We start from the raw sequence: 14,987 nt of genomic DNA, 5'->3' as shown, positions 1-14,987 counted from the left end.
CCGCTGTCTATGGCTAGGATTCCGAGATTTCTTCGCGGCGTAACGTCAACAGGAGACTTGGAGGACACTAATCCTTCGCCGTTTAAGATTGGAGCGCGATCGCACTCAACGATCCTGATATGTCGCGCGCCTAGGCGATAAGGCGTCACAGCTAGGCATGCGCTGTGGTGGCGGCGCAGCGTTATCACCTTTTGGTTGTGCTTAAAAGCGCCGGCATTCAAGCTGGCGTGTGCTTTCATTACTGTAACATTGAACCGGGCAGTTCGCCCGTTGCTGTTAAGTTGATGGCTAAATAAAGCCGTATTGTTTGTTTTCGCTCCACCGTTGCGCTGTCCTTCCGTCAGACATGACATAAACTGGCGACGAGGATGGGATGCTGCCAGCAAGGAACAAGCTCCTGCGTGACAGCAACAGAATTCACCTGCTGACGGATTACGCACGGACAGCCGAGAAGCAGCCGGTTGGGACAGTATGGCGAAGGCGACCACAAGTCTGCAGTTGGGGCAAGTAGAACATTTCGACAATTCTACGAGCGATTGGACTAGCTACGAAGAGCGCGTGCACGCGTACCTTCGAGCCAATAATGTCCCGGAGGAGCGGAAGGTAGACGCGTTCATCAGCATATTGGGTCCACAGACGTATTCGCTCCTCAAGTCGCTCGCCGCTCCAGATAAGCCGTCCTCGAAGTCCCTAGAAAGCTTGTGCGAGCTGCTTCGCAAACATTTGGCCCCTGAACGGTCAGTCATAGGGGAGCGAGCGAAGTTTCATCGCCGAGGGCAGAAGGAACATGAAACGATACCGCAGTACGTGGCGAAGTTACGGGCATTGGCACAAACATGCGAGTTTGGTACATTTCTTGACGAGTCGCTTCGAGACAGATTTGTGTGCGGTTTACTCAGAGTCGACATTCAAAGACACTTGTTTTCGGAAGACAAGAATCTAACGTTTCAACGAGCCGTCGACCGCGCAACAGCTTTGGAAGCTGCGCTCGCTAACGCAACAGCTGCTCATTCGAAGCCTGAAAGCGAGTTCGGGATGAATCAGTTGCCTACCAGGGGAACGACGAAATGCTTCCGCTGTAACTCAACTCACCCTGCCAATTCGTGTCCGCACGTCAATGCGACTTGTTTTTTCTGCAACAAGAAAGGGCACATTCAGAAAGCCTGCCTAAGGCGGCAAGGAAAATTGCAGCCGAAGCGGAAGCGAACAGCACAGAACGTTCGGGTTTTACAACCATCAGAATCACCCTTGCGGAGCGTTGCAACGAAAGAGGTAGAGACAGGAGACCCCATCATGCTCAGCTTAATTGTTGAGGGTGTTCCCTTGCAAATGGAACTTGATACGGGAGCTGCCGTTTCGGTAATGTCTCTGGGTCAGTTCCGCTCACTTTTTCCGACAGTACCTCTGAAGGAGACTAAGTTGACACTTAGGACTTATACGAGCGAACCTGTGAAGCCATGTGGTGTTTGCTTTCTCAGGATTGAGCACAACGATCAGTGCCAGCGCTTGCCGCTGTACGTGCTTCCCCAGAGCGGTCCAGCGCTGTTCGGGCGCAACTGGCTTCAGCAAGTGCGCATCGATTGGAGTCAAGTTCGCGGCCTGCAACAGCTACAGTGTGAGAGATCACTAGCCGCTCAACGACTTCCCGAGCTCCAATCCTTGCTTGACCGCCATAAGGACCTCTTCAAGAACGAGCTAGGCACCATCCGAGGTGAGAAGGCAACTCTTGTTTTCAAAGATGGCAAAACGCCAAAATTTTTCAAAGCCCGAAGCGTTCCGTTTTCTCTAAAAAGTACGGTTGAGCAAGAGTTGTCTAGACAAGAACAGATGGGCATCTTGACATCAGTAACGAGTAGCGAGTACGCTACTCCGGTGGTGCCAGTTTTGAAGCGGGACGGGTCAATAAGAGTATGCGGTGATTACAAGTTGACACTGAACCCCATACTTGACGTAGAACATTACCCGTTACCCAAGCCCGACGAGCTGTTTGCAGCCCTCGCTGGCGGACAGCAATTTTCTAAAATTGATCTTAACAGGGCGTACCAGCAAGTAGAAATGGATGAAGAGTCAAAACGGTACCTGACGCTTAATACCCACAAGGGTCTTTACGCCGTGAATCGCCTACCCTTCGGAATTGCTTCGGCACCCGCAATATTCCAGAAAATAATGGATAATGTCTTGAAGGGCCTCAACTTCGTGTTTTGCTACATTGACGATATCCTAATTACGGGACGCTCAAAGGAAGAACACTTGCACAACCTTGACGCAGTTCTCAAAAGACTGTCAGAACGTGGAATTCGCGTCAAGCCGTCGAAGTGCGAATTCTTTCGTGACGAGCTGACTTATCTGGGCCATGTAATCAACAAACACGGCATCCACCCAACGGACGAAAAACTGGCTGCGATAACCAATGCACCGGCGCCAACTGATAAGCACCAACTTCAATCGCTGCTGGGCCTCATCAACTACTATGGAAAGTTCGTTCCAAACTTATCCACTGTTCTTTTCCCCTTAAACAGGCTTTTGCAGAAAGACGCCGCCTGGGATTGGGACACGGCTTGCGACCGCGCCTTTCAGCACATCAAGCAGCTGCTTTCGTCAGCTCCGATCTTGGCGCACTATGATCCAAGCCTACCCCTGCAGTTATCCTGTGATGCGTCCGCCTACGGGGTAGGTGCAGTGTTGTCACACATTTTTTCCGACGGCCAGATAAGGCCAATAGCTTATGCCTCACGCACCTTGAGTCGTGCTGAGAAAGGCTATAGTCAATTGGAAAAAGAAGCCTTGGCTCTTGTGTTCGGCGTTAAAAAATTTCATTACTACGTGTATGCAAGGCATTTTGTTTTGCTCACGGACCACAAGCCTTTGGCTACAATTTTTGGTCCGAAGACTGGCATACCAGCAATTGCCGCCGCAAGACTACAACGATGGGCAGTTGGCTTGTCGGCCTATTCTTTTTCATTGAAGTTCCGGCCTTCTACGCAGAACGCTGACGCAGATTGCTTGTCTAGGCTGCCCATAACACCGTCGATGGTCGAAGAGCAGGAAGAATCTTTTTATGACCTACGCTTTGACACTATGCCGATCAACAGCAATGATATTGCTCGTGAAACTTCACGTGATGCCACTTTGCGTACTGTGACTCATCATATCCTGTCAGGCTGGCCGCGTAGTGTACCGGACGAGATCAAACCGTTCTTTCATAGAAGACTAGAACTGTCCATACATCGAGGATGCATCATGCTGGGAATGCGCGTACTTGTTCCCGAAAAATTTCGCACGTTCATTTTGGACGAGTTGCATCAAGGTCATCCAGGTGTTGTTCGTACCAAAGAACTGGCAAGGAGCTACGTTTGGTGGCCTACTATCGATAGCGACATAGAGCGTTTCACCGCGTCTTGCACCGATTGCGCGGCTAATCGCAATCTGCCACCTAAAGCGCCCTTACATCCTTGGGCATGGCCTACGCGCCCTTGGCAACGGTTGCATGTCGATTTCGCTGGCCCGGTAAACGGAGTGACGTATCTCGTGGTGGTTGATGCACATTCAAAATGGCCAGAAGTGTTTCCAATGCGGACAACCACCACTGAAGCAACCATTTCATGCCTACATGAACTGTTTTGCAGATTCGGATTCCCCGAGACTTTAGTGTCCGACAACGGTACTCAGTTTACTTCTGCAGATTTCCAGGAGTACCTGCAGCGAGTAGGGACCAGACACGTGAGAACAGCCCCGTATCATCCCAGCAGCAACGGTCTAGCAGAACGTTTCGTCCAGACGCTGAAGGGTGCACTTCGGAAGTCCAGCCGACCCACATCACCGTCGGAGCTGGCAGACTTCCTCCTGTCGTACCGCAACACTCCGCAAGCGACTACCGCAGAGGCACCCTCTATTTTGCTGTTGGGGAGGCGCCTCAGGACTAGGCTAGACCTCATCAGGCCCTCCGTTGAGGAGCGGGTCGCCCGCAAACAGTTCCAGGACACCAGTCGCCGCAGGCACCGTGCAACTACCTTCAGCGAAGGAGACTTCGTGCGTGTCCGAAATTTTCGCCGCGGACCAAGGTGGTTCAGTGCTACCGTTCTCGCCCGCACCGGCCCAGTGTCGTATCGTGTTAGTGTTGTGACCCCCCGGGGTGTGTGTGAGTGGGTGCGTCACCGCAACCACATAGTACGCGCTCCTGACTCTGACGACACAGTGATCACAGCCACCGACTTCCAAGATGAAGACGTCACTGCTGGCACAGACACTAGCAGCAGCACCACCGAGCCTGTGGAACAGCCGCCGACACACCTGGAAGCCGCCGAGCAGGGTCGCCGCTACCCACTACGTCAGCGCAGACCTCCCGACCGCTACGGCACCTAATCCTACTACGGGACAATAAACAAGTGTGGGGGAGATGATATGTCGCGCGCCTAGGCGATAAGGCGTCACAGCTAGGCATGCGCTGTGGTGGCGGCGCAGCGTTATCACCTTTTGGTTGTGCTTAAAAGCGCCGGCATTCAAGCTGGCGTGTGCTTTCATTACTGTAACATTGAACCGGGCAGTTCGCCCGTTGCTGTTAAGTTGATGGCTAAATAAAGCCGTATTGTTTGTTTTCGCTCCACCGTTGCGCTGTCCTTCCGTCAGACATGACAGATCCCTAACTGCTTCTCACGCTTCCCGGCAGCTGTAGCCGTAAGGCGAACTTGCTGGTTCGTTTTTTCTTGCTTCCACACGGCGCGCGCCGCCGCTGCCGCGGATGCATGGAGGTGAGCGCCATCTGGATAGTGTTGTGAGGAACCGAGCGGGGCGCGTCGATCTTACTTACAGACCTGAAACGCCAGCTAGAGAAAAGGCTTGTGCTTGAGTTTCCGCGTAACAGAATTATGTTTCCTAGTATATTCAAATTATATACTCTAATGGTCCACTGGTTATCTGCCCTACGCATTACATGACCTGCCCAGCTCCGTTTCTCTTTAGAGCGCCGCTGTCTATGGCTAGGATCCCGGGATTTCTTCGCGGCGTAACGTCAACAGGAGACTTGGAGGACACTAATCCTTCGCCGTTTAAGATTGGAACGCGATCGCACTCAAAGATGCCTAACTGCGTCTCACGCTTCCCGGCAGCTGTAGCCGTAAGACGAACTTGCTGGTTCGTTTTTTCTTGCATCCACACGGCGCGCGCCGCCGCTGCCGCGGATGCATGGAGGTGACCGCCATCTGGATAGTGTTGTGAGGAACCGAGCGGGGCGCGTCGATCTTACTTACAGACCTGAAACGCCAGTTAGAGAAATGGCTTGTGCTTGAGTTTCCGCGTAACAGAATTATGTTTCCTAGTATATTCAAATTATATACTCTAATGGTCCACTGGTTATCTGCCCTACGCATTTCATGACCTGCCCAGCTCCGTTTCTCTTTAGAGCGCCGCTGTCTACGGCTAGGATCCCGGGATTTCTTCGCGGCGTAACGTCAACAGGAAACTTGGAGGACACTAATCCTTCGCCTTTTAAGATTGGAACGCGATCGCACTCAAAGATCCCGATCTGCTTCTCACACTTCCCGGCAGCTGTAGCCGTAATGTTTACCTGGACACGATGACGGCGAACGCTCCGCACAAAGACGAACTTGCTGGTTCGTTTTTTCTTTATTCCACACGGCGCGCGCCGCCGCTGCCGCGGATGCATGGAGGTGAGCGCCATCTGGATAGTGTTGTGAGGAACCGAGCCGGGCTCGTCGATCTTACTTACAGACCTGAAACGCCAGCTAGAGAAATGGCTTGTGCTTGAGTTTCCGCGTAACAGAATTATGTTTCCTAGTATATTCAAATTATATACTCTAATGGTCCACTGGTTATCTGCCCTACGCATTACATGACCTGCCCAGCTCCGTTTCTCTTTAGAGCGCCGCTGTCTATGGCTAGGATCCCGGGATTTCTTCGCGGAGTAACGTCAACAGGAAACTTGGAGGACACTAATCCTTCGCCTTTGAAGATTGGAACGTGATCGCACTCAAAGATCCCTAACTGCTTCTCACGCTTCCCGGCAGCTGTAGCCGTAATACGAACTTGCTGGTTCGTTTTTTCTTGCTTCCACACGGCGAGCGCCGCCGCTGCCATGGATGCATGGAGGTGAGCGCGATCTGGATAGTGATGTGAGGAACCGAGCGGGGCGCGTCGATCTTACAGACGTCAAACGCCATCTAGAGAAATGGCTTGTGCTTGAGTTTCCGCGTAACAGAATTATGTTTCCTAGTATATTCAAATTATATACTCTAATGGTCCACTGGTTATCTGCCCTACGCATTACATGACCTGCCCAGCTCCGTTTCTCTTTAGAGCGCCGCTGTCTATGGCTAGGATCCCGGGATTTCTTCGCGGCGTAACGTCAACAGGAAACTTGGCGGACACTAATCCTTCGCCGTTTAAGATTGGAACGCGATCGCACTCAAAGATCCCTAACTGCTTCTCACGCTTCCCGGCAGCTGTAGCCGTACGACGAACTTGCTGGTTCGTTTTCTCTTGCTTCCACACGGCGCGCGCCGCCGCTGCCGCGGATGCATGGAGGTGAGCGCCATCTGGATAGTGTTGTGAGGAATCGAGTGGGGAGCGTCGATCTTACTTACAGACCTGAAACGCCAGCTAGAGAAATAGCTTGTGCTTGAGTTTCCGTGTAACAGAATTATGTTTCCTAGTATATTCAAATTATATACTCTAATGGTCCGCTGGTTATCTGCCCTACGCATTTCATGACCTGCCCAGCTCCGTTTCTCTTTAGAGCGCCGCTGTCTATGGCTAGGATCCCGGGATTTCTTCGCGGCGTAACGTCAACAGGAAACTTGGAGGACACTAATCCTTCGCCTTTTAAGATTAGAACGCGATCGCACTCAAAGATCCCTATCTGCTTCTCACACTTCCCGGCAGCTGTAGCCGTAATGTTTGCCTGGACATGATGACGGCGAACGCTCAGCACAAAGACGAACTTGCTGGTTCGTTTTTTCTTTATTCCACACGGCGCGCGCCGCCGCTGCCGCGGATGCATGGAGGTGAGCGCCATCTGGATAGTGTTGTGAGGAACCGAGTGGGGCGCGTCGATCTTACTTACAGACCTGAAACGCCAGCTAAAGAAATGGCTTGTGCTTGAGTTTCCGCGTAACAGAATTATGTTTCCTAGTATATTCAAATTATATACTCTAATGGTCCACTGGTTATCTGCCATTCGCATTACATGACCGGCCCAGCTCCGTTTCTCTTTAGAGCGCCGCTGTCTATGGCTAGGATCCCGGGATTTCTTCGCGGCGTAACGTCAACAGGAAACTTGGAGGACACTAATCCTTCGCCGTTTAAGATTGGAACGCGATCGCACTCAAAGATCCCTAACTGCTTCTCACGCTTCCCGCCAGCTGTAGCTATAAGACGAACTTGCTGGTTCGTTTTTTCTTGCTTCCACACGGCGTGCGCCGCCGCTGCCGCGGATGCATGGAGGTGAGCACCATCTGGATAGTGTTGTGAGGAACCGAGCGGGGCGCGTCGATCTTACAGACCTGAAACGCCAGCTAGAGAGATAAATGGCTTGTGCTTGAGTTTCCGCGTAACAGAATTATGTGTCGTAGTATATTCAAATTATATACTCTAATGGTCCACTGGTTATCTGCCCTACGCATTACATGACCTGCCCAGCTCCGTTTCTCTTTAGAGCGCCGCTGTCTATGGCTAGGATCGCGGGATTTCTTCGCGGCGTAACGTCAACAGCAAACTTGGAGGACACTAATCCTTCGCCGTTTAAGATTGGAACGCGATCGCACTCAAAGATCCCTAACTGCTTCTCACGCTTCCCGGCAGCTGTAGCCGTAAGACGAACTTGCTGGTTCGTTTTTTCTTGCTTCCACACGGCGCGCGCCGCCGCTGCCGCGGATGCATGGAGGTGAGCGCCATCTGGATAGTGTTGTGAGGAACCGAGCGGGGCGCGTCGATCTTACTTTCACACCTGAAACGCCAGCTAGAGAAATGGCTTGTGCTTGAGTTTCCGCGTAACAGAATTATGTTTCCTAGCATATTCAAATTATATACTCTAATGCTCCACTGGTTATCTGCCCTACGCATTACTTGACCTGCCCAGCTCCGTTTCTCTTTAGGGCGCCGCTGTCTATGGCTAGGATTCCGAGATTTCTTCGCGGCGTAACGTCAACAGGAGACTTGGAGGACACTAATCCTTCGCCGTTTAAGATTGGAGCGCGATCGCACTCAACGATCCCTAACTGCTTCTCACGCTTCCCGGCAGCTGTAGCCGTAAGGCGAACTTGCTGGTTCGTTTTTTCTTGCTTCCACACGGCGCGCGCCGCCGCTGCCGCGGATGCATGGAGGTGAGCGCCATCTGGATAGTGTTGTGAGGAACCGAGCGGGGCGCGTCGATCTTACTTACAGACCTGAAACGCCAGTTAGAGAAATGGCTTGTGCTTGAGTTTCCGCGTAACAGAATTATGTTTCCTAGTATATTCAAATTATATACTCTAATGGTCCGCTGGTTATCTGCCCTACGCATTTCATGACCTGCCCAGCTCCGTTTCTCTTTAGAGCGCCGCAGTCTATGGCTAGGATCCCGGGATTTCTTCGCGACGTAACGTCAACAGGAAACTTGGAGGACACTAATCCTTCGCCTTTTAAGATTGGAATGCGATCGCACTCAAAGATCCCGATCTGCTTCTCACACTTCCCGGCAGCTGTAGCCGTAATGTTTACCTGGACACGATGACGGCGAACGCTCCGCACAAAGACGAACTTGCTGGTTCGTTTTTTCTTTATTCCACACGGCGCGCGCCGCCGCTGCCGCGGATGCATGGAGGTGAGCGCCATCTGGATAGTGTTGTGAGGAACCGAGCCGGGCTCGTCGATCTTACTTACAGACCTGAAACGCCAGCTAGAGAAATGGCTTGTGCTTGAGTTTCCGCGTAACAGAATTATGTTTCCTAGTATATTCAAATTATATACTCTAATGGTCCACTGGTTATCTGCCCTACGCATTACATGGCCTGCCCAGCTCCGTTTCTCTTTAGAGCGCCGCTGTCTATGGCTAGGATCCCGGGATTTCTTCGCGGAGTAACGTCAACAGGAAACTTGGAGGACACTAATCCTTCGCCTTTGAAGATTGGAACGTGATCGCACTCAAAGATCCCTAACTGCTTCTCACGCTTCCCGGCAGCTGTAGCCGTAATACGAACTTGCTGGTTCGTTTTTTCTTGCTTCCACACTGCGAGCGCCGCCGCTGCCATGGATGCATGGAGGTGAGCGCGATCTGGATAGTGTTGTGAGGAACCGAGCGGGGCGCGTCGATCTTACAGACGTCAAACGTCATCTAGAGAAATGGCTTGTGCTTGAGTTTCCGCGTAACAGAATTATGTTTCCTAGTATATTCAAATTATATACTCTAATGGTCCACTGGTTATCTGCCCTACGCATTACATGACCTGCCCAGCTCCGTTTCGCTTTAGAGCGCCGCTGTCTATGGCTAGGATCCCGGGATTTCTTCGCGGCGTAACGTCAACAGGAGACTTGGAGGACACTAATCCTTCGCCGTTTAAGATTGGAACGCGATCGCACTCAAAGATGCCTAACTGCGTCTCACGCTTCCCGGCAGCTGTAGCCGTAAGACGAACTTGCTGGTTCGTTTTTTCTTGCTTCCACACGGTGCGCGCCGCCGCTGCCGCGGATGCATGGAGGTGACCGCCATCTGGATAGTGTTGTGAGAAACCGAGCGGGGCGCGTCGATCTTACTTACAGACCTGAAACGCCAGCTAGAGAAATGGCTTGTGCTTGAGTTTCCGCATAACAGAATTATGTTTCCAAGTATATTCAAATTATATACTCTAATGGTCCGCTGGTTATCTGCCCTACGCATTTCATGACCTGCCCAGCTCCGTTTCTCTTTAGAGCGCCGCTGTCTATGGCTAGGATCCCGGGATTTCTTCGCGACGTAACGTCAACAGGAAACTTGGAGGACACTAATCCTTCGCCTTTTAAGATTGGAACGCGATCGCACTCAAAGATCCCGATATGCTTCTCACACTTCCCGGCAGCTGTAGCCGTAATGTTTACCTGGACACGATGACGGCGAACGCTCCGCACAAAGACGAACTTGCTGGTTCGTTTTTTCTTTATTTCACACGGCGCGCGCCGCCGCTGCCGCGGATGCATGGAGGTGAGCGCCATCTGGATAGTGTTGTGAGGAACCGAGCCGGGCGCATCGATCTCACTTACAGACCTGAAACGCCAGCTAGAGAAATGGCTTGTGCTTGAGTTTCCGCGTAACAGAATTATGTTTCCTAGTATATTCATATTATATACTCTAATGGTCCACTGGTTATCTGCCCTACGCATTACATGACCTGCCCAGCTCCGTTTCTCTTTAGAGCGCCGCTGTCTATGGCTAGGATCCCGAGATTTCTTCGCGGCGTAACGTCAACAGGAAACTTGGAGGACACTAATCCTTCGCCGTTTAAGATTGGAACGCGATCGCACTCAAAGATCCGTAACTGCTTCTCACGCTTCCCGGCAGCTGTAGCCGTAAGACGAACTTGCTGGTTCGTTTTTTCTTGCTTCCACACGGCGCGCGCCGCCGCTGCCGCGGATGCATGGAGGTGAGCGCCATCTGGATAGTGTTGTGAGGAACCGAGCGGGGCGCGTCGATCTTACAGACCTCAAACGCCAGCTAGAGAAATGGCTTGTGCTTGAGTTTCCGCGTAACAGAATTATGTTTCCTAGTATATTCAAATTATATACTCTAATGCTCCACTGGTTATCTGCCCTACGCATTACATGACCTGCCCAGCTCCGTTTCTCTTTAGGGCGCCGCTGTCTATGGCTAGGATTCCGGGATTTCTTCGCGGCGTAACGTCAACAGGAGACTTGGAGGACACTAATCCTTCGCCGTTTAAGATTGGAGCGCGATCGCACTCAACGATCCCTAACTGCTTCTCACGCTTGCCGGCAGCTGTAGCCGTAAGACGAACTTGCTGGTTCGTTTTTTCTTGCTTCCACACGGCGCGCGCCGCCGCTGCCGCGGATGCATGGAGGTGAGCTCCATCTGGATAGTGTTGTGAGGAACCGAGCGGGGCGCGTCGATCTTACTTACAGACCTGAAATGCCAGCTAGAGAAATGGCTTGTGCTTGAGTTTCCGCGTAACAGAATTATGTTTCCTAGTATATTCAAATTATATACTCTAATGGTCCACTGGTTATCTGCCCTACGCATTACATGACCTGCCCAGCTCCGTTTCTCTTTAGAGCGCCGCTGTCTATGGCTAGGATCCCGGGATTTCTTCGCGGCGTAACGTCAACAGGAAACTTGGAGGACACTAATCCTTCGCCTTTTAAGATTATAACGCGATCGCACTCAAAGATCCCTATCTGCTTCTCACACTTCCGGCAGCTGTAGCCGTAATGTTTACCTGGACACGATGACGGCGAACGCTCCGCACAAAGACGAACTTGCTGGTTCGTTTTTTCTTTATTCCACACGGCGCGCGCCGCCGCTGCCGCGGATGCATGGAGGTGAGCGCCATCTGGATAGTGTTGTGAGGAACCGAGTGGGGCGCGTCGATCTTACTTACAGACCTGAAACGCCAGCTAGAGAAATGGCTTGTGCTTGAGTTTCCGCGTAACAGAATTATGTTTCCTAGTATATTCAAATTATATACTCTAATGGTCCACTGGTTATCTGCCATACGCATTACATGACCGGCCCAGCTCCGTTTCTCTTTAGAGCGCCGCTGTCTATGGCTAGGATCCCGCGATTTCTTCGCGGCGTAACGTCAACAGGAAACTTGGAGGACACTAATCCTTCGCCGTTTAAGATTGGAACGCGATCGCACTCAAAGATCCCTAACTGCTTCTCATGCTTCCCGGCAGCTGTAGCCGTAAGACGAACTTGCTGGTTCGTTTTTTCTTGCTTCCACACGGCGTGCGCCGCCGCTGCCGCGGATGCATGGAGGTGAGCTCCATCTGGATAGTGTTGTGAGGAACCGAGCGGGGCGCGTCGATCTTACTTACAGACCTGAAATGCCAGCTAGAGAAATGGCTTGTGCTTGAGTTTCCGCGTAACAGAATTATGTTTCCTAGTATATTCAAATTATATACTCTAATGGTCCACTGGTTATCTGCCCTACGCATTACATGACCTGCCCAGCTCCGTTTCGCTTTAGAGCGCCGCTGTCTATGGCTAGGATCCCGGGATTTCTTCGCGGCGTAACGTCAACAGGAGACTTGGAGGACACTAATCCTTCGCCGTTTAAGATTGGAACGCGATCGCACTCAAAGATGCCTAACTGCGTCTCACGCTTCCCGGCAGCTGTAGCCGTAAGACGAACTTGCTGGTTCGTTTTTTCTTGCTTCCACACGGTGCGCGCCGCCGCTGCCGCGGATGCATGGAGGTGACCGCCATCTGGATAGTGTTGTGAGAAACCGAGCGGGGCGCGTCGATCTTACTTACAGACCTGAAACGCCAGCTAGAGAAATGGCTTGTGCTTGAGTTTCCGCGTAACAGAATTATGTTTCCTAGTATATTCAAATTATATACTCTAATGGTCCGCTGGTTATCTGCCCTACGCATTTCATGACCTGCCCAGCTCCGTTTCTCTTTAGAGCGCCGCTGTCTATGGCTAGGATCCCGGGATTTCTTCGCGGCGTAACGTCAACAGGAAACTTGGAGGACACTAATCCTTCGCCTTTTAAGATTGGAATGCGATCGCACTCAAAGATCCCGATATGCTTCTCACACTTCCCGGCAGCTGTAGCCGTAATGTTTACCTGGACACGATGACGGCGAACGCTCCGCACAAAGACGAACTTGCTGGTTCGTTTTTTCTTTATTCCACACGGCGCGCGCCGCCGCTGCCGCGGATGCATGGAGGTGAGCGCCATCTGGATAGTGTTGTGAGGAACCGAGCCGGGCGCGTCGATCTTACTTACAGACCTGAAACGCCAGCTAGAGAAATGGCTTGTGCTTGAGTTTCCGCGTAACAGAATTATGTTTCCTAGTATATTCATATTATATACTCTAATGGTCCACTGGTTATCTGCCCTACGCATTACATGACCTGCCCAGCTCCGTTTCTCTTTAGAGCGCCGCTGTCTATGGCTAGGATCCCGAGATTTCTTCGCGGCGTAACGTCAACAGGAAACTTGGAGGACACTAATCCTTCGCCGTTTAAGATTGGAGCGCGATCGCACTCAACGATCCCTAACTGCTTCTCACGCTTGCCGGCAGCTGTAGCCGTAAGACGAACTTGCTGGTTCGTTTTTTCTTGCTTCCACACGGCGCGCGCCGCCGCTGCCGCGGATGCATGGAGGTGAGCTCCATCTGGATAGTGTTGTGAGGAACCGAGCGGGGCGCGTCGATCTTACTTACAGACCTGAAATGCCAGCTAGAGAAATGGCTTGTGCTTGAGTTTCCGCGTAACAGAATTATGTTTCCTAGTATATTCAAATTATATACTCTAATGGTCCACTGGTTATCTGCCCTACGCATTACATGACCTGCCCAGCTCCGTTTCTCTTTAGAGCGCCGCTGTCTATGGCTAGGATCCCGGGATTTCTTCGCGGCGTAACGTCAACAGGAAACTTGGAGGACACTAATCCTTCGCCTTTTAAGATTATAACGCGATCGCACTCAAAGATCCCTATCTGCTTCTCACACTTCCCGGCAGCTGTAGCCGTAATGTTTACCTGGACACGATGACGGCGAACGCTCCGCACAAAGACGAACTTGCTGGTTCGTTTTTTCTTTATTCCACACGGCGCGCGCCGCCGCTGCCGCGGATGCATGGAGGTGAGCGCCATCTGGATAGTGTTGTGAGGAACCGAGTGGGGCGCGTCGATCTTACTTACAGACCTGAAACGCCAGCTAGAGAAATGGCTTGTGCTTGAGTTTCCGCGTAACAGAATTATGTTTCCTAGTATATTCAAATTATATACTCTAATGGTCCACTGGTTATCTGCCATACGCATTACATGACCGGCCCAGCTCCGTTTCTCTTTAGAGCGCCGCTGTCTATGGCTAGGATCCCGCGATTTCTTCGCGGCGTAACGTCAACAGGAAACTTGGAGGACACTAATCCTTCGCCGTTTAAGATTGGAACGCGATCGCACTCAAAGATCCCTAACTGCTTCTCATGCTTCCCGGCAGCTGTAGCCGTAAGACGAACTTGCTGGTTCGTTTTTTCTTGCTTCCACACGGCGTGCGCCGCCGCTGCCGCGGATGCATGGAGGTGAGCTCCATCTGGATAGTGTTGTGAGGAACCGAGCGGGGCGCGTCGATCTTACTTACAGACCTGAAATGCCAGCTAGAGAAATGGCTTGTGCTTGAGTTTCCGCGTAACAGAATTATGTTTCCTAGTATATTCAAATTATATACTCTAATGGTCCACTGGTTATCTGCCCTACGCATTACATGACCTGCCCAGCTCCGTTTCGCTTTAGAGCGCCGCTGTCTATGGCTAGGATCCCGGGATTTCTTCGCGGCGTAACGTCAACAGGAGACTTGGAGGACACTAATCCTTCGCCGTTTAAGATTGGAACGCGATCGCACTCAAAGATGCCTAACTGCGTCTCACGCTTCCCGGCAGCTGTAGCCGTAAGACGAACTTGCTGGTTCGTTTTTTCTTGCTTCCACACGGTGCGCGCCGCCGCTGCCGCGGATGCATGGAGGTGACCGCCATCTGGATAGTGTTGTGAGAAACCGAGCGGGGCGCGTCGATCTTACTTACAGACCTGAAACGCCAGCTAGAGAAATGGCTTGTGCTTGAGTTTCCGCGTAACAGAATTATGTTTCCTAGTATATTCAAATTATATACTCTAATGGTCCGCTGGTTATCTGCCCTACGCATTTCATGACCTGCCCAGCTCCGTTTCTCTTTAGAGCGCCGCTGTCTATGGCTAGGATCCCGGGATTTCTTCGCGGCGTAACGTCAACAGGAAACTTGGAGGACACTAATCCTTCGCCTTTTAAGATTGGAATGCGA

At 51.7% G+C, this 14,987-nt stretch overlaps 1 protein-coding gene across 1 annotated transcript; it reads left to right on the top strand.

The window, feature by feature from the left end:
• Positions 1-361: 361 nt before the first annotated feature.
• On the top strand, positions 362-4,585 carry LOC125940933 (uncharacterized protein K02A2.6-like). Its single transcript, XM_049657680.1, has 2 exons — positions 362-2,670; positions 3,627-4,585. Exons 1-2 carry the CDS (start codon positions 2,621-2,623, stop codon positions 4,360-4,362), a joined length of 786 nt encoding a protein of 261 aa, XP_049513637.1. The 5' UTR covers positions 362-2,620; the 3' UTR covers positions 4,363-4,585.
• Positions 4,586-14,987: the final 10,402 nt, after the last annotated feature.

This window comes from Dermacentor silvarum, chromosome 10 (genome assembly GCF_013339745.2).
Source record: "Dermacentor silvarum isolate Dsil-2018 chromosome 10, BIME_Dsil_1.4, whole genome shotgun sequence".
NCBI classification, from domain to species: Eukaryota; Metazoa; Arthropoda; class Arachnida; order Ixodida; family Ixodidae; genus Dermacentor; species Dermacentor silvarum.
This window is presented reverse-complemented; position numbering and strand designations above follow the sequence as displayed.

Excerpts from the sequence above, each read along its gene's own strand:
- LOC125940933 (XM_049657680.1), top strand. The coding sequence starts at position 2,621 with ATGATCCAAGCCTACCCCTGCAGTTATCCTGTGATGCGTCCGCCTACG. Across the intron at positions 2,671-3,626 it reads GTGATGCGTCCGCCTACGGG|ATTCGGATTCCCCGAGACTT; the intron begins GTAGGTGCAGTG and ends ACTGTTTTGCAG.